Below are 19,965 nucleotides of genomic sequence, written 5' to 3'. Positions count from 1 at the left end.
TAAACTAACCTCCTTTAACTCTTGGAATGCTTTTGGACTTAAAGAGTCTATTTTAAATAGCTGAGTTAAAATTTAGTCTGTTAATCTCTTTTTATAGGTAGGTTTGGATTTAGTAGGATTTTCTATATAGTTTCTACTTTCTTAATTACTTGTCATTTTACTAAAATTTTTTCACTTGTATTCTTTTTAGAAAAATTGAATATGATTTTAAAATCTATTCTTCTTTTCTTTCTGCTATTTTTGATTTATGTATTTTATTTATTTCTTTTAGTGGCTAACCTTGCAGTTTATCAGGAATACTTAGCGAAACCTTAAGTAAAGAGCTCTCTTACTTTCCTACAAAATTATGCATGGACCTTAGAACTTTTAGCTACAATCGTCTTCCTTCCTTACATGCTACTACTGTCCAGAACTTTGGTATAGTCATATTTAACACCACAAATTAGGTTTTTTCCGCCTTCTTTTTGGCCATGCCCGTGGTATGCAGAAATTCCCAGGCCAGGGATTAAACCTGTGCCACAGCAGTGACTCAAGCCCACAGTGGTGGCAACACTGGATCCTTAACCCAACACACCACAAGGGAACTCTAGATGTTGTTTTTCTATACAATGTTTGTTTAGATTTGTATCTTCCAGTTTCCTTGTTCACTATCCCTTCCTCTTTGAAGTGCGTTTATCTTTTTATGACTGCGCTAAGTTGTCTATTAGGTAAGAATTTTACAAACAGTACTTATATTAGTGATAACAGTGGCGCTGGAGAGCACTGTGCCTTCTCCAGGCTGCATGACAAGAAAAGTACGTTCTTTAGATGTTCTTTTAGTGAAGGTCTTTTGGGTGACTTTCAGAATCTCTAGCATGTCACTAAAGATACTCTCTTCAATCTTTGATAACTGAATTTTGGGCATTTATATCCATGTCCAGATTTTTTTTTTTTTGTCTTTTGTCTTTTTAGGGCTGCACCAGCAGTGTATGGAGGTCCCCAGGCTAGGAGTCGAATTGGAGCTACAGCTGCCAGCCTACAGCACAGCCATAGCAACACAAGATCCGAGCTGTGTGTGCGACCTTCACCATAGCTCACGGCAACGCTGGATCCTTAACCCACTGGAGATTAAGAACCTGAAATGAAGACTTTCCATTTCACATCATGAACCTGAAATGAAGACTTCATTTCACATTATCCCAGCTCCTCGATGAGGCCTGAGACCCACAAAAATGGTCATGGGAGCTTCTGATTCCCAAAGCTTTGGTTCCAAAGATTGGATGTGGCTCAAATCACCGTATTTTTTTGTTACAGTTCAGAGAGTGGCAACAGTGTGAAAAGACTGAAATCGGACCCTGACCCAGATGACAAGAATCAAGGTGGGTGGCAGCTTTCATTTTGTTCTCTACTCACAGCACATGAACCATATAGTACAGCCTGAAATGCATTATATCTGTGGAGACATATGCGTATCGCTAAGCAAACCTACCTAAACTTGACTTTCCAAACCATTTCAGACTATGTAGGACTTACGCCTGGGAGTATGTCAGCTACCCTACAAAGTAATACGTTAGAAACCAGTGGAACTGATAAATGACAATTGTGCTCTCCCAGGAGTGTTTACAAAGCCAAAGCTCTGGTCATATCACCTATGTTCACAAAGGGTTTTTCTCTGTCTCCCTTAAATGTCAAGTTTCTTGATTTCACCTGGCTGGCTGCCAGTGAGAGGTAAAATGCCCAGCTCTTGCTGTTGGTTGAATTGGGTGGAGCCTAGCTGCTAAATACAGTTTCTAAGAGTACTCCTTCTTTGGTGGTTACTTTTATTTTTTAAATTTTTTATTTTTTAGTAGTTACTTTTATGTGATCAAATCTGGTATTGTATTGAATGGCCCAAAGTTATAAGTGAAGGTGAGTGTTACTGGGGTCTAAATCAAGGGATGAGAAATTCAAGAGTTTTCAGTTCTAATCCTGACTCCAGTGGGATTGAGACTCTGAGCTAAACTCTGAGTCATCTAAAAACAGGGCTTACATGTATTTCTCTTTCCAAAAAGTAATGAATATTTTAAAATGTATATTTATTGAACTCCAATAATGGGCTGTTTCTAATATTTTTTTGCTCTAGAATTTACTTCTAAAAATATTTAGTGGAGTTCCTGCGGTGGCGCAGTGGTTAACGAATCCAACTAGGAACGATGAGGTTGCGGGTTCGATCCCTGGCCTTGCTCAGTGGGTTAAGGATCCGGCGTTGCCGTGAGCTGTGGTATAGGTGGCAGACGCGCTCGGATCCGGCATTGCTGTGGCTCTGGCGTAGGGCGGTGGCTACAGCTCCGATTCGACCCCTAGCCTGGGAACCTCCATATGCCTCGGGAGTGGCCCAAGAAATGGCGAAAAAGACAAAAAAAGAAAAGAAAAAAAATTTAGTGAAGAGCCACTCTTCTACCTATAATGTTCTCTTCCATTCAATTCTCCTTACAAAGGGAAGCAGTATTATACATTTCTTCTGTATATGTCCAGAGATATTCTATGCTATGTAAAAGCAATTAAAAATAATTCTTTTTTAAAGAGTATTTTATTATACATAATTTAAAACATATTCAAATGTGGAGAAAATAGTGTAATGAGCCCCCATAATGTTGCTTGAACAATTTTTTTTCTTTATTTGCCACATTTATTTGCATTTCTTTTTTTAAATACATAGTTCTCTTTTTAAATTAAAGTATATTTGATTTGCAATGTTGTGCCAATCTCTGCTGTACAGCAAAGTGACATATATATGCATTCTTTTTTATATTCTTTTCCCTGATGGTCTATCCCAGGAGGTTGGATTTGGTTCTCTGTGCTATACAGTAGAACCTTGTCGTTCACCCTTTCTAAATGTAATAGTTACATCTACTAACCTCAAACTCCCGGTCCATCCCTCTTCCTCTCCCCTCTCCTGAGGCAACCACAAGTCTGTTCTCTGTGTCTGTGAGTCTGTTTCTGTTTCATAGATATGTTCACTTGTGCCATATTTGAGATTCCACAAATAAGTGGTACATCGTATTTGTCCTCTTCTTTCTGACTTACTTCATTTAGTATGATAATCTCTAGTTGCATCCATGTTGCTGAGAATAACATTATGTCATTCTTTTGTGGCTGAGTAGTATTCCATTGTATACATGTGCCACATCTTAATCCATTCATCTCTTGGTGGACATTTAGGTTGTTTTCATGTCTTGCCTATTGTGAATAGTGCTGCAGTGAACATAGGGGTGCATGAATCTTTTTGAATTATAGTTTTGTCTGGGTGTATTCCCAGGAGTGGGATTGCTGGATCATAGTTCCATAGTGGTTGTACCAATTTGCGGTCCCACCAACAGTGTAGGAGGGCTCCCTTTTCTCCACATGCTCTCCTGCATTTGTTATTTGTAGACTTATTAGTGATCGCCTTTCTGACCAGTGTGAAGTAGTACCTCTTTGTAGCTTTGGTTTGCATTTCTCTAATAATGAGTGATGTTGAGCATTTTTTCATGTGCCTACTGGCCATCTGTATGTCGTCTTCGGAGAAATGTCTATTTAGGTCTTCTGCCTAACTTTTCTTTTTCCCCCCCATTTAAAAAAATTATAGTGTAGTTGATTTACAGTGTTGTGCCAATTTCTGCTGTATAGCAAAGTGACCCAGTCATACATATGTAAACATTCCCTTTCTTATATTATCTTCCATCATGTTCTGTCCCAAGAGACTGGGTATATAGTTCCCTATGCAATACAGTAGGACTTCATTGCATATCTATTCTAAATGTAACAGTTTGCATTAACTAACCCCAAACTCCCAGTCCATTCCACTCTCTTCCCCTTCGGCAACCACAACTCTGTTCTCTATGTCCGTATGTTTCTGTTTTGTAGATAAGTTCATTTGTGCCATATTTTACTGTTTTATTTTATTTATTTGTTTATTTATTTATTTTGCTTTTAATGGCCACACAAGGGGCATATGGAAGTTCCCAGACTAGGGGTCTAATTGGAGCTACAGCTGCTGGCCTATGCCACAGCCACAGCAACCTAAGATCTGAGCCATGTCTGCAGCCTACACCACAGCTCATAGCACCCCCAGATCCTTAACCCACTGAGCGAGGCTGGTTACTAGTCGAATTCGTTTTTGCTGCGCCACAACGGGAACTCCAGGATTTTTGTATTTCTACGGTATCAGTTGAGATTTCTTACTTGTTTATTTGGATTTTCTTTTTTTTCTTGGTGAACCTGGCCAGAGGTTTGTCAATTTTTTTTTACCCTTTCGAAGAAACAGCACCTGGTTTTATTAATTTTTTTCCCGATTTTAAAAAAATCTCTGTTTTATTTATTTCCTCTCTGATCTTTATGATTTCCTTCCTTCTGCTGACTTTAGGTTTTATTTGTTCTTATTCTTTCAGGTGGTAGGTTAGGTCGTTGATTTGAAATTTTTCTTCTTTTTTGAGGAAAGCCTGCATTGCTATGAACTTTGCTTTAAGAACTGCTTTTGTAGCATCCTATAGATTTTGTATGGTTGTATATTCATTGTTGGTAGTCTCAAAGTATTTTTAATTTCCTTTTGCTTTCTTTGTTGACCCATTGGTTTTTTAGTAGCATGTTGTTTAGTCTCCATGTAGCCTTTTTTTCTCATTTCTTTTCCTGTGGTAATTTCTAGTTTTGTGCCATTGTGGTCAGAGAAGATGCTTAAAATAATTTCTATCCTTTTTTTTTTTGGCTTTTTAGCATCCCCCCCCCCCCGCCCCCGGCATATGGAGGTTCCCAGGCTAGGGGTCAAACCAGAGCTACAGCTGCTGGCCTACGTCACAGCCACAGCAATGCCAGATCCGAGCCTCATCTGCAACCTACACCACAGCTCACAGGCCTTAACCCACTGAGCGAGGCCAAGGATTGAGCCCTCAACCTCATGGTTCCTAGTCAGATTGTTTCCATTGTTTCCATTGTGCCATGATGGGAACTCCAATTTCTGTACTCTTAAATTTGTTGAGGTTAGTTTTGTGCCCTAGTATGTGGTCAGTCCTAGAGAATGTTCCATGTGCACTTGAAGAGAATGTGTATTTTGGTTTTTTGGATGTAATATCCTGTTCTGTTGTGTCGTAGGAACTCTGTTACCTCATTGATTTTCTGTGTAAAAGATCTGTTCATTGATCTGAATGGTGTCTTAGTCTCTTGCTGCTATTATTGTATTCCCATCAATTTTGAAATGTCTGTTAGTATTTGTTTTGTGTATTTGGGTGCTCATATATTAGTTGACTAGTGTGAAATCCTCTCTTATATTGACTTTTTTTTATCATTTTATAGTGTTCCTCTTTATCTTTCCTTATGGCCTTTGTTTTAAAGTCTCTTTTTTCTGATATGAGTATTATAACTCCTGCTTTCTTGTGCTTTCAGTTTGCTTGAAATATCTTTTTTCCATCGCCTCACTTTCAGTCTGTGTTCATCCTTTGCCCTAAGGGTCTCTTGTAGGCAGCATATTGTAGGCTTTTGTTTTTTAATCCAGTCTGCCACTCGGTGTCTTTTGATGGGAGCATTCAGTTCATTGACATTTAAGGTAATTATTGATACATGTGTATTTATTGCCATTTTAACCTTGTTGTCCCATTAATTCTATATTTCTTCTTTTTTTCTTTTTCTTTTGTTGGAGGATATCCTTTTATTTTATGCTTGTGTTCTCTACTTTTTGATTTTTTGTGAAGGTATTGTTTGTTTTTGATTTGTAGTTGCCCTGTTCTAGTATGTTAACTCCTTCCTATATCTGCTTGATTTAGACTCAAAAGAATCTAGGAGTTGTTTTCCTCATTGACCCATTGCTTTTTTAGTACCTTGTGGTACAGTGGGTTAAGGATCCAGAGCTGTCACTGCAGTGGCCCAGGTTGCTGCTATAGCATGGGTTCAATCCTTGGCCCTGAAATTTCCACATGCCACAGGTGTGGACAAAAAAAAAGTCTACATTTTCTTACTCTCCTTTCCCACATTTTATGATTTTCATGACCCTTTTTACATCTTCATGTTTATCCTTTTGCTGTTCCTCGTGTTTATCATCACTTCCACAAATAGTTTTTCTTTCCTTTAAAAAAATTTTAATGAATGCACTCGTGGCATATGGAAGTTCCTGGGCTAGGGAATCAGAGCCACAGCTACCACCTACACTGCAGCTGCAGCAATACCAGGTCCTTTAACCCACTGCACTGGGCTGGGGATTGAACCCTCAACTCTTTAGCAACCTGAGCTGCCTGCATTCAGAATCTTAAGCCACTGCACCACAGCAGGAATTGCTTTTTTTCCCAGTTTGATCTGTATACTGGCTTATTTAAGTGACTGCTTTCCAATTTTGATTTCCTCCTTCCTATATCTTTTTGCTTCTTTACTCTTTAGAGGAAACACTTCAATATTTCTTTTAGGATAGGTCTAATATTGCTATATTCTTTAGTTTTTGCTTGTCTGAGAAACCTATAGTGAGTATTATAAGTTGCAGATTTTTCCTTTTCAGAACTTTGAATATATCTTGCCACTCCCTTCTGGTCTGTACTGTTTCTATAGAGAAATTATGTGGGTTCCCTTGTAATTAACTCTCTGTTTTTCTCTTGCTGCCTTTAGAATGCTTTCTTTATCTTTAACTCTTGCCATTTGTATTATAATATGTCTCTGTATAGGTCTGTTTGGGTTTATCTGGTTTGGAACCCTCTGTGCTTCCTATATGTGGATATCTGTGTTCTTTATATTTGGGAAGTTTTTTAGCCATAATTTCTTCAAATATATTTTCAGTCCTGTTTCCTTGTTCTCCTTCTGGAATCCCTATTATGCGTAGATTGGCACTTTTTTTGTGTGTCTTTTTTTTTTTTTTTTTTTGCCATTTCTTGGGCCGCTCCCGTGGCATATGGAGGTTCCCAGGCTAGGGGTCTAATCAGAGCTGTAGCTGCCAGCCTACGCCAGAGCCACAGCAACGCGGGATCCGAGCCACATCTGCAACCTACACCACAGCTCACGGCAATGCCGGATCGTTAACCCACTGAGCAAGGGCAGGGATCGAACCCGCAACCTCATGGTTCCTAGTCGGATTGGTTAACCACTCTGCCATGACGGGAACTCCAGATTGGCACTTTTTTTGGGGTCTTTTTTTTTTTTAGGGCCACACCCACGGCATATGGACATTCCCAGGTTAGGGGGTCTAATCGGAGCTGTGGCCACCGGCCTATGCCAGAGCCACAACAGCACCTGATCCGAGCCATGTCTGCGACCTACACCACAGCTAACGGCAATGCCAGGGCTCGAACCTGAAACCTCATGGTTCCTAGTTTGATTCATTAACCACTGAGCCATGATGGAAACTCCAGATTGGCACTTTTTATATTATTCTATAGATCTCTTATATTGCCTTCATTTTTTTTTTTTAATTTGGTTTTCTCTCTGCTGTCCCGATTGGGTGATTGCCATTATTCTGTTTTCCAAGTCACCTATTTGTTCCTCTGTATTATTCATCCTGCTAGTCATTGCCTTTAGGTGAGCTTTCATCTCTGCAAATGACTTTTCCAGTTCGTTTTGGCTCCTCTCATGGTTTCTAATTTCTTTCTGTCAATAGCCTTTCCTAATTTGTTCAGTATTTTCAGCGCCTCCATTTTGAATTCGGCATCTATTAGACTGTTCCTTCAGGGGAATTCCCCTGTTCTTTTGACTGGAAGTGGTTCCTCTACTTCTTCATTTTGCTTATATTTCTCTTACTGTGAGTTTAGGGGAAACAACTATCTACTGTAATCTTGGAGGGCTATTTATATGTGGGAACGTTCCTGGGTAGCTTGTGTGGGTTTGCTGTTTTTTTGGTGTGAGCACTGCTTTTGGTTTAGATACTTGCTGTTTCTCCTTGGCATGTGCATGGCCTCTGTGCGCTTCCAAGGAGGTGGGATTGATGGGCAGTGCCCGGTCGTGGGACCCTTGGTGGTGGAAGGCAGGACCCACCTCTGCAGTCTGAAATGGCAGTAGTGTCTTTTCCACCTGTGGAGAAAGGAGTTCCTGTGGCAGTCTTGTTTCCCTTCTCTCCTACTCCCCAACAATGGTGCTTGCTTCTCTGGCGATCCCAGGCCTCCTCCGTACTCCCTCAGCTGTGACACACCACACCCTAACCCCTCATTCTGTTTCCACACAGCCAGCCCTGGTCTCCTCACCAGGTTTGATCTCTGAAGCCTCAACCTCAGCACCCAGACCCCCACCTGCCCTAGCAGATACACATCTCAGGCTGGGGTGTGCCAGGAGGCAACAGTGACCATCTGTCTAGCTCTCTTTCCACTTTGCCCTCCTCAGACAGGCTGCCATGCTTTTCTCAGGCTTTGAAGCTCCCTTCTGCCCCAGCTACTCAGAGGACCTCCCAGTGTATGGAAACCTTTCCTCCCAGGGCTGCTGGTCCCATCCCGATTGCTTTTTCTCTCTTCTCTCTCTCTTTTTACCTTTTGTTCTACCCATTTATGTGGAGAGTTTCTTGTCCTTTTGGAAGTCTGAGGTCTTCTGCTAATGTTCAGTAGATGTTTTGTGAGAATTGTTCTACATGTCCCTGGGGCGGGGGGGGTTGTTCTATATTTTTAAAAGAAGGTGAACTCCACATCCTGCTCTTCTGCCATCTTGGTCCAGTCACTTCCACAATTTTTTTTTTTTTTTAGAAATTTATTTTATTCATGTACTTTTCTTTTTAAAAATTATTTCCCCAGTATGATTTTTTTTTTCCTTCTGTATGGTATGGTGACCCAGTTACACACACATGTATACATGCTATTTTCTCACATTGTCATGCTCCATCATAAGTGACTAGACATAGTTCCCAGTGCTACACAGCAGGATCTCATTGCTCACCCATTCTGAAGGTGATAGTTTGCATCTTTTAACCCCAAGCTCCCCATCCCACCCCACTCTCTTCCCCTTCCCCTTGACAACCACAAGTTTATTCTCCAAATCCATGATTTTCTTTTCTTAGCAAAAGTTCATTTGTGCCTTATATTAGATTCCAGGTATAAGTGATATCATATGGTGATTGTCTTTCTCTTTCTGACTTACTTCGCTCAGTATGAGAGTCTCTAGTTCCATCCATGTTGCTGTAAATGGCATTATTTCGTTGTTGTTTTTTTATGGCTGAGTAGTATTCCATTGTGTATATATACCACATTTTCCTAATCCAATCGTTTGTCAGTGGACATTTGGGTTGTTTCCATGTCTTGGCTATTGTGAATAGTGCTGCCATGAACATGCGGGTGCATGTGTCTTTTTCAAGGAAAGTTTTGTCCAGATATATGCCCAAGAGTGGGATTGCTGGGTCATATGGTAGTTCTATGTATAGTTTTCTAAGGTACCTCCATACTGTTTTCCATAGTGGTGGTACTAGCTTGGGTGGTTGTATTCCCACCAACAGAGCAGGAGGGTTCCCTTTTCTCCACACCCCCTCTAGCATTTGTTATTTATGGACTTATTAATGATGGCCATCCTGACTGGTATGAGGTGGTATCTCGTAGTGTCGATTTGCGTTTCTCTAATAATCAGTGATGTGGAGCATTTTTTCATGTGCTTGTTGGCTATCTGTATATCTTCCTTGGAAAAGTGTCTATTCAGGTCTTTTGCCTATTTTTCCATTGGGTTGTTGGCTTTTTTGCTGTTGAGTTGTATAAGTTGCTTGTATATTCTACAGATTAAGCCCTTGTCTGTTGCATCATTTGAAACTATTTTCTCCCATTCTGTAAGTTGTATTTTTGTTTTCTTTTTGGTTTCCTACTTCAACAGTTTTTAACATATCGAATCTTATTTTGTTTATACCTCCCTCTATAGGGTTTTTGTTTTTTTGTTTTTGGTCATGCCTACAGCATGCAGAAGTTCTAGGCCAGGGACTGAACCCCATCCACGGCAGTGAAAAAATAGAATCCTTAACTACTAGGCTACCAGGGAACTCCTATCAACTGTAGTATTTTGAGGCAAATTCCAAACATCAGATTGTTTCATTCATAATTCCTCTATATGTTTCCCTAAAAAATAAGGATTCCTTTTTGTTTACACATAATTACAATACCATTATCATACCTGAAATAATTACAATAATTTCTAAAGGTTATCAAATATCAAATTTGTATTTATTTTCCTCAGTTTTCTCATAATTTTTTTTCTAGACAATTGGTTTTTTAAAAATCAGGATCCAAGAATGGATTTGACCTTGTATTTAGCATAGCTAAAAATTAATGATTAATTATAATTCACATACCATAAGCTTGACCCTTTTAAAGGTTATAATTCAGGAGTTCCTGTTGTGGCTCAGCGGAAACAAATCTGCCTAGCATCCATGAGGACAAAGGTTTGATCCCTGGCCTCACTCAGTGGGTCAGGGATCTGTCATTGCCATAATCTGTGGTGTAGGTTGCAGATGCAGCTCAGATCCTGTGTTGCTGTGGCTGTGGCTGTGATAGGCAACTGTAACTCTGATTTGACCCCTAGCCTGGGTACTTCCATAAAGAAACCCCATCCATTAGCAGTTACTCTTCATTCTTCCCTCTTCCCAGCCACTAGCCACTTCTAACTTAATTTCTGTCTCTATAGATTTGCTTTTTCTGGACATTTTATATAAGTGAAATCACGCAAAATATGGCCTTTTATGTTTGACTTCTTTTCACTTAATCCAATGTTTTTAAAGTTCATCCATGTTGTGGCATTTATCAGTAATTTTTATAGCTGAGTAATATTCCATTTTGGTATAATAAACCACATTTTTTTCTACTTATCAGTTGATGAGTATTTGGTTTGTTTCTGTTTTGGGGCTTTTATGAACCATGCTGCTGTGAACATTCATGTACAAGTGTTTGTATGAACAACTGATTTCATTTCCCTTGGGTATATACCTAGGAGTGGAATTGCTGGATCATATGTTAAATCTATGTTTAATTTTTTGAGGAACTGCCAAATTTTTTTCTATAGCAGCTGTACCATTTTACATTCTATATCAGTGTATGTGGGTTCTGGTTTCTTCACATCCTTACTAACACTTGTTATTATCTTTTTTATTATATCCATCTTTTTGGGTGTGTTTTGATACTTCTTGTGGTTCTGCTTGGGATTTCCCTAATGACAAATGAGGTTGACATCATGTATTTATTGGTTAATTCATTATCTTCTCTGAGAAATGTTTACTCAAATCCTGAGCTTTTTTTTTTTTTTTTTTTTCTTTTTAGGGCTGTACCCATGGCATATGGAAGTTCCCAGGCCAGGGGTCAAATCGCAGCTGCTACTGCCAGCTTACACCACAGCCACGGCAGCACCAGATCCATTGGATCCTTAACCCACTGAGTGGGGCCAGTGATTGAACTCATGTCCTCGTGAATGCTAATTGGGTTCATTACTACTGAGCCACCATCGGAATTCCTGTGAGCTTATTTTTAAATTGGGTTATTTGTCTTTTTATTGTTGAGTTCTAAGAGTTCTTAAATATTCTGGATACTAAGCACTTTTTAGGTGATTTATTAATATTGTCTCTCTTTCTATGGGTTATATTTTCACTTTCTTTCTTTCTTTCTTTTTTTTTTTTTAGGGCTGTACCCACAGCATATGGAAGTTCCCAGGCTAGAAGTCGAACTGGAGCTGTAGTTGCTGGCCTGCACCACAGCAACACCAGATCTGAGCCACATCTGTGATCTACACCAAAGCTCATGGCAATGCCAGATCCTTAACCCACTTAGCGAGGCCAGAGATTTAACCCGGGTCTTCATGGATACTAGTTGGGTTCATTACCACTGAGCCATGACAGGAACTCGTGTTTTGACTTTCTTGTGCTTGCTTTGGAGCACAAAAGTTTTAAATTTTGACGACATCAATTTATTTTTTCTTTGGTTGCTTGTGCTTAAGGTGTCATGTCTAAGAAGCTGTTGCCTAATTCATGGTTGTGATTTGCACTTATATTTTTTTCAAAGATTTTTATAGTTTTAACTCTTAGATTTTGGTCTTTAACCCATTTTGTGTTAATTTTTTGACTTAAAAATTTGTTGAGTTCCCATTGTGGCTCAGTGGAAACCAATCTGACTAGTAACCACGGGGACGCAGGTTTGATCCCTGGCCTCACTCAGGATTCAAGTTTGTTGAAAATACTGTTTCCCCCACTGAATTGTCATGACACTTTTGTTGAAAATCAAATAAATAGCATGTATAGGTTTATTTTTGGACTCTTTTCTCTTTCATTGATCTGTATGTCTATCCTTATCCTTATGCCATTACCACACAGTTTTGATCAGTATAGTTCTGTAGTAAGGTTTGAAATTGGGAAGACTCAATGCTCCAGGTTTGTTCTTTTTCCAGATTCTCTTGGCTGTTTGAAGTCCTTTTCATTTCCTTAGGAATTTTGGGGTCAACTTGTCAATTTCTACAAAAAAAGCAGCTGAGATTTCATTAGGGATTGTTTGAATCTGTAGATCGGTTTGGGAATATTACCATCTTATGGCATCTTAACAGTAGACAGAGATGTATTTTCAGTCTCATTTAACCTCCTTTTAAAATTTATTTTCTGTTTCCTTTGTATTTTATTTGTGAAGAAACTGGGTCTTTGTCCTGTGGAGTTTCCCACGCTCTAGATTTTGCTGTTTACATCCCCATGATATTCCGTTATACTCTGTTTCCTATAAAATGGTGATTAGAGCTAGTGCATGGTCAATTCAAGTTGATTTTTTTGGCAGGATTACTTCTTCTGTTGTTTTGCACTTCCTATCATCATTATTGTTTTAATTAATGTACCCTTCTGTTCATTGCTTCATTACCTTGAGAATTATAGCATATTTATATATAAAGAGCTTTTTTTTTTGTCTTTTTGCCATTTCTTGGGCCGCTCCCATGGCATATGGAGGTTCCCAGGCTAGGGGTCTAATCGGAGCTGTAGCTGCCAGCCTACGCCAGAGCCACAGCAGCACAGGATCCAAGCTGCGTCTGCGACCTACACCACAGCTCACAGCTATGCCTGATTGTCAACCCACTGAGCAAGGGCAGGGACCGAACCCACAACCTCATGGTTCCTAGTCGAATTCGTTAACCACTGCACCACGATGGGAACTCCGAAAGAGCTTTTTCATTCCTTTTGAAGGCCGTATAATAATCCATTGTATGGTTGTACCATAGTATATTTATTTCATTTTTTATTGATGAACATTTAGATTGTTTCCATTCTTTCTCTGTTATCATATTTTATTAAATAACTCTGTACATGCATCATTTTTCACATTCACAGAATATCACATTAAATATTCTGAAGTAGAATTACTGAATCTGATATGCATTTATGATTTAGATAAATATTACCAAATTACCTTGCTAAGAAGTTATTCTAGTTTACATTCTCGTCAACAATGTCAGAGTTCCATTTCACTGGTTTCTTTTTATTTATTTATTTTTTTTAAAATTTTCTGGCTGTGCCTGTGGTCTGTGGAATTTTCCAGGCCCGGATTGAACTTGCACTATAGCAGTGACTCAAGTCACAGCATTGGTGATACCAGATTCTTAACCTGCTGAGCCACCAGGAAATTCCAGTGGTATCTTTTTAATATATAAAAAACTTGCTGTTCTGGGGCTGCTTAAATAGGATGGGTATATACTGTGTACACACACACACACAGACGTATATAAAACTTCATAGAAATCGAAAGTATATTCCAACTAGTTAACTAGTAGCCCTGTGTCTGCTGCTTATTTCCTGGTAGGAACTGTGCTTCTCAGTCCATGGAAAGGAGCAGTTGTGTGGCTTCTTTACACTCTCTCGGGAAGACACTTGTATTTAAGAGCCATCTTTTTTTGTCTTTCCAAATCTTTATCCTACCCCTTCATTCTTACAGCAGAAACTGGGCAAGAAATATCTTCTTTTGCTAAGAGCTAAGGCCCCACAAGAAGACGACCCCTGAAGCCTCCTGTAGATGATTGTCTTTGGTAGTAGAGGGCTTGTCCCCCGAAAGTAGCTCTGTGGTCCTCATGGAGATTCAGGCTTCCCCCACTGGAGGCTATGATGTAAGCTGTAAGCAGATCCAGTCCCCAGTGCACAAGTTGGTCCTGTCTACTCTCAAGTCACGCATCTGACTGAATCCAAAGAACATTCTCCATTAGTAATTTTCAGTATTAATTTGGTATGACAATGTGGTCCTGCAAATAGAGAAGTTGGCAGAAAACATCACCAAATGGGTGAAATCGGAGGGCACCATTTTGTTCTTTTGGGGCAGTTAACTGCTTTTGGAATGAAATTTGTCAGAGTTGCAGTCTCTTTTCTTTTTTGAAGCTTCTTAGATAATTGGGAGATTCTTGTTGGGGGCGGGGGGTTGTTTTTGTTTTTTTGTGTTTTTTTGCCATTTCTTGGGCCGCTCTTGAGGCATATGGAGGATCCCAGGCTAGGGGTCTAATCGGAGCTGTAGCCACCGGCCTACACCAGAGCCACAGCAACTCGGGATCTGAGCCACGTCTGCAACTTACACCACAGCTCACGGCAACACCGGATCCTTAACCCGCTGAGCAAGGCCAAGGATCGAACCCGCCACCTCATGGTTCCTACTTGGATTCGTTAACCACTGCACCACAATGGGAACTCCTGTTTTGTTTTTTTTAATGGCCACACCCATGGCATTTGGAAGTTCCCTGGCCAGGAATCTGAGCCATAGCTGCAGCCTCTGCCATAGCTGCGGCAATGCTGGATCTTTAACACACTGCTCCAGGCTGGGGATTGAACTCATGCCTCCAGAGAGATAATGCCGGATCCTCAACCCACTGCGCCACAGTAGGAACTCTGAGATTTGGTCTTTTTGCTTAAACTCTGCTGATTGCCACTGTGGTCCAGATTCCTTTGGTTGCATTTCTGTGGCTGGCTTCCATCCTTCCCTGAGGCCACCTCTAGTCCTCCATAGGTGCTCTGAACTTGATCCTTCTTTTCTAAGACCCTGAAATTCAGTTTTCCCTTGAAATACTTGATAGATAACACATCTCATCGAACAGCTTCACATAAATTACTTTTCTCAGTAACTGATTCATACTCTTGTGATATTAGGGTATTTTTTTTTTTTAAACAACCAAATTTTTCTGACAGAGTACTGAAAGTATCACTGTATATGTGAACATAATAATAAATGTTCAGATATTGAATGGTATACAATTTGATATTATGTCCCAAATTTTCACATTCCTCCACCCCCCCAAAAAATTTAACCATTTGCAGCGAAGCTCTGTAAGCTGCTCACATGTTATGAATGCTGGCCTGCTTTTTGCTGGGCCCTTTACTTTATGCCCGGGGGATGGGATGGTGAAGAAGGAGCCCTTGGCCTTCAGACTTACAGTCTGAGGACAATATAGACAAGGAGAGGATCGATGTTAGGACTGTCAGTCTTCTACAGCCTTCCTGGCTGTAACTCAGGGGTGCTCTTGGGCTTACAGAGGTAGAGGGGGCTTTCTTTTTTTTCTTTTGTCTTTTCAGGGCCACACCCACGGCTTATGGAGGTTCCCAGGCAAGGGGTCTAATTGGAGCTATAGCTGCCGGCCTACACCACAGCTCACAGCAACGCCGGATCCTTTACCCACTGAGCAAGTCTGATTTGTTTCTGCTGTGCCACAATGGGAACTCCAAGGGGGCTGTTCTTTCCTAATTTAAGTGGCCTGGGATGCTCTTTGAATTTTTGCACTTGGCTTTCTAAAAAATTGTCTGAATAGGAAGTTATAAGCAGATAATGAAAAATTCAAAAGGGACAAAAGTGTAAAGTTGTCTCCCTTGGTCCTTAGCCACTCTCTTGCTCTCCCCAGAGCAGCCACTGTTAGTTTTTTATGTATGTTTTCATATGTTGTCATGCTTATACGTGGACAAATTCCCCACTCCTACTCCTCTGGATTATAACTTGTACTCCCCCGTGCCTCTTTCACTTAGCACAGTATCTTTGAGATCATTTAATACCAGTACTCACTTACAGAGATGCTTTACTCTTCTTAATGGCCTACTACTAGTGATTACATTGGTCCTATATATATACATATATATTTTTTTGGGGGGGGGTCTTTTTTAGGGCTGCACCCGCGGCATATGGAGGTTCCCAGGCTAGGGGGCTGAATCGAGCTGTAGCCACTAGCCTATGCCACAGCCACGGCCAACCAGATTCAAGCTACTGGTCTGCAGCCTACACCACAGCTCATGCCAGCACTGGATCCTTAACCCACTGAGTGATGCCAGGGATTGAATCTGTGTCCTCATGGATGCTAGTCAGATATGTTTCTGCTGAGCCACTATGGGAACTCTCTTGGTCCTCTATTAATGAATGTTTTTGTTTCCACTGTCACCAGTGTTGTATGAACATCATTTAAGTTGAAGGATATCGCCAGGTTGTCCTCATTTCCTTTGCAACCTATAAAGATGCCTAGTCCCCATGCCTTCCCTCCTTATTTACTATTTATTCTCCTATGTTTAAAAGTCGTTTGTTTCTTTTTCTGTAACCTGCTTGTGTCTTCTTTCTTCTTTTCTTTTTAATTATAGCTGATTTACAATATTGTGCCAACTTTCCTTTTTTCTTTTTACTCAATGAATTTTATTGTATTTATAGTTGTACAAGCATCATGACAACCCAGTTTTACAACATTTCCATCCCAAACCCTGAGCCTGTCTCTCCCCACACAACCTGTCTCCTTTGGTAACCGTTAAGTTTTTCCAAAGTCCGTGAGTCACTTTATACTGCAAAAAAGTTCATCATATTCTCTTTTTAGATTCCACATATAAGTGACAGCACATGACGCCTGTGTCTCACTGTCTAACTTCACTCAGCATGATAATCCCTAGGTCCATCCATGTTGCTGCAAATGCCATCATTTCATTCCTTTTTGTGGCTGAGTAATATTCCATTGTTTATATGTACCACATCTTCCTTAGCCACTCCTCTGTCAGTTGACATTTAGGTTCCTTCCATGTCTTGGCTATTGTATAGTGCTGCAGTGAATGTTGGGGTACATATATCTTTTCAAGTCATAGTTTTCTCTAGGTAGATGCCCAGGAGTGGGATTGCTGATCAAAAGGTAATTTTAATTTTACCTCAAAAAACTGTTTTTCATACTGTTTTCCATACTGGTTGCACCAATTTATATTCCCACCAACAGTGTAAGAGGGTTCCTTTTTCTCCACACCATCTCCAGCATTTATGTTTGTAGACTTTTTGATGATGGGCATTCTGGTCAGTGTAAGGTGGTACCTCATAGTGGTTTTGATTTGCATTTCTCTAATGATTAGTGATGTTGAACATCTTTTTTAATGTGTTTTTTGGCCATCTGTATGTCTTCCTTTTGTCTGCCTTTGTTTTTTTTGTTTTTTTTTTTTGGTCTTTTTTTGCCTTTTCTTGAGCTGTTCCTGCAGCATATGGAGGGTCCCAGGCTATGGGTCCAATCATAGCTGTAGACACCGGCCTACGCCAGAGCCACAGCAACGCAGGATCTGAACTGCGTCTGTGACCTACTCCACAGCTTACGGCAACGCTGGATCCTTAACCCACTGAGCAAGACCAGGGATCGAACCTGCAACCTCATTGTTCCTAGTCAGATTTGCTAACTCCTGCCCATGTTTTTGATGGGATTGTTTTTTTGGTATTGAGCTACAGGAGATGTTTATGTATTTTGACGACTAATCCCTTGTCAGTTGCTTCATGTGCAAATATTTTCTCTCATTCTGTAGGTTGTCTTTTCATTTTGTTTAGGGATACCTTTGATGTACAAAAAATTAAGTTAATTAGGTTTTTATTTTTTGGGTTTTTGTTTATGGGTTTTTTTTTTTTTTTTTTTTTTTTTTTTTGCTTTTTAGGGCTGCACTTGCAGCATATGGAGGTTCCCAGGCTTGGGGTTGAATCAGAGCTACAGCTCCCAGCCTGTACCACAGCCACAACAATGCAGGATCCAAGCCACATCTGTGACCTACACCACAGCAAACAGCAACAGCAGATCCTTAACCCACTGAGCGAGGCCAGCTATCAAACCAGCAACCTCATGGTTCCTAGTCAGATTCATTTCTGCTGTGCCATCATGGGAACTCCTGTTTTTTGTTTTTTATTGTCATTACTCTAGGAACTGGATCTGAGAAAAGATATTGCTGTGGTTTATGTCAGAGAGTGTTTGTCCTATGTATTCCTCTAAGAGTTTTATAGTATCTGATCTTATGTTTAGGTTTTTAATCCATTTTGAGTTTACTTCTGTGTATGCTGTTAGGAAGTGTTCTAATTCCATTGTTTTACATGGAGCAGTCCACTTTTCCCAGCACCACTTATTGAATGGACTATCTTTTCTCCATTGTATGTTCTTGCCTCCTTTGTCATAGATTAGTTGACCGTAGGTGCGTGGGTTTAATTCTGCGGTTTGATGTATTCTGTTCCACTGAACAGTATTTCTGTTCTTGTGTCAGTACCATACTGTTTTGATGACAGTAGCTTTGTAGTATAGTCTGAGGCTAGGGAGCCTGATTCCTCTAGCTCCATTTTTCTTTCTCAGGATGGCTTTGGCTACTCTGGGTCTTTTGTACTTCCAAACAAACTTTAAAATATTTTGTTTTAGTTCTATGAAAAATACCATTGGTAATTTATTTATTTATTTTTTTTGGTCTTTTGTCTTTTTTGTTGTTGTTGTTGTTGCTATTTCTTGGGCCGCTCCCGTGGCATATGGAGGTTCCCAGGCTAGGGGTCTAATCGGAGCTGTAGCTGCCAGCCTACGCCAGAGCCACAGCAATGCGGGATCCGAGCCGCGTCTGCAACCTACACCACAGCTCACGGCAACGCCGGATCGTTAACCCGCTGAGCAAGGGCAGGGACCGAACCCACAACCTCATGGTTCCTAGTCGGATTCGTTAACCACTGCGCCACGATGGGAACTCCACCATTGGTAATTTAATAGGGATTGCATTGAATATGTAGACTGTCTTTCGCAGTATAGTAATTTTGACAGTATTGATTCTTCCAGTCCAAGAGCATGGTATATCTTTTCTGTGTCATCTTTGATTTCTTTCATTAGCATCTTTTTTTTTTTTTTTTTTTTTTGTCTTTCTAGGGCTGCACCCATGGCATATGGAGGTTCCCAGGCTAGGAGTCCAATCGGAGCTGTTGCTGCTAGCCTACACCAGAGCCACAGCAATGCCATATCCAAGCCACGTCTGCTACCTACACCACAGCTCACTGCAACACCAGATCCTTAACCCACTGAGTGAGGCCAGGGATTGAACCCACAACCTCATGGTTCCTAGTCGGATCAATTTCTGCTACACCATGACGGGAACTCCCATCAGCATCTTATGGTTATCAGAGTACAGGTCTTTTATTTCTTTCGGTAGATTTAGTCCTAGGTGTTTTATTCTTTTTGATGTGATGGTAAATGGGATTGTTTTCCTAATACACAGACACGCACACACATACACACATATGTACAAACGTACGTATGTACATACAAGGTTGTTTTAAGCTGTTGGTCTCTTAATTGTAAGTGCATCTCCAGTGTCCTGCATTTGTACCCTCTACTTCTCACAATTTCTGGTTTTGGTAGCACATTTGTGGGTGATTTCCTACCTTTACTATATGTATCCCTTTACTGGTGAGCCTTGTCATTTGTAATATTTTTTGTTGTTGTCGTCTTTTTTTTTTTTTTTTTTTGCCTTTTCTAGGGCCGCTCCTGCGGGATATGGAGGTTCCCAGGTTAGGGGTCTAATCGGAGCTGTAGCCGTCGGCCTATACCACAGCTATAGCAACTCGGGATCCGAGCCGCGTCTGCAACCTACACCACAGCTCATGGCAACGCCAGATCCTTAACCCACTGAGCGAGGCCAAGGGTTGAACCCGCAAACTCATGGTTCCTAGTCAGATTCGTTAACCACTGAGCCACGACAGGAACTCCTCATTTGTAATATTTTTATTTCTAGTTGTGGCCTTTTCTTTTCCACCTAGACATTTCTTTAGTATTTGTTGTAAAGCTAATTTAGTGGTTCTGAATTCTCTTAGCTTTTGCTGGTTT

At 40.4% G+C, this 19,965-nt stretch overlaps 1 protein-coding gene across 3 annotated transcripts in view; it reads left to right on the top strand.

Moving 5' to 3' along the window:
* Positions 1-19,965, top strand: part of FAM192A (family with sequence similarity 192 member A) — a 56,192-nt gene that overhangs the window by 22,855 nt on the left and 13,372 nt on the right. For all 3 annotated transcript variants that reach the window (XM_021093905.1, XM_021093902.1, XM_021093903.1), the window contains one exon: positions 1,294-1,358. In XM_021093905.1, the coding sequence (XP_020949564.1) occupies positions 1,294-1,358 (65 nt within the window). The remainder of the gene's footprint in view (positions 1-1,293; positions 1,359-19,965) is intronic.

This window comes from Sus scrofa, chromosome 6 (genome assembly GCF_000003025.6).
Source record: "Sus scrofa isolate TJ Tabasco breed Duroc chromosome 6, Sscrofa11.1, whole genome shotgun sequence".
Lineage (NCBI taxonomy): Eukaryota > Metazoa > Chordata > Mammalia > Artiodactyla > Suidae > Sus > Sus scrofa.
The sequence above is the reverse complement of the archived record's forward strand: the minus strand, read 5'-3'. Positions and strand labels throughout refer to the sequence as shown.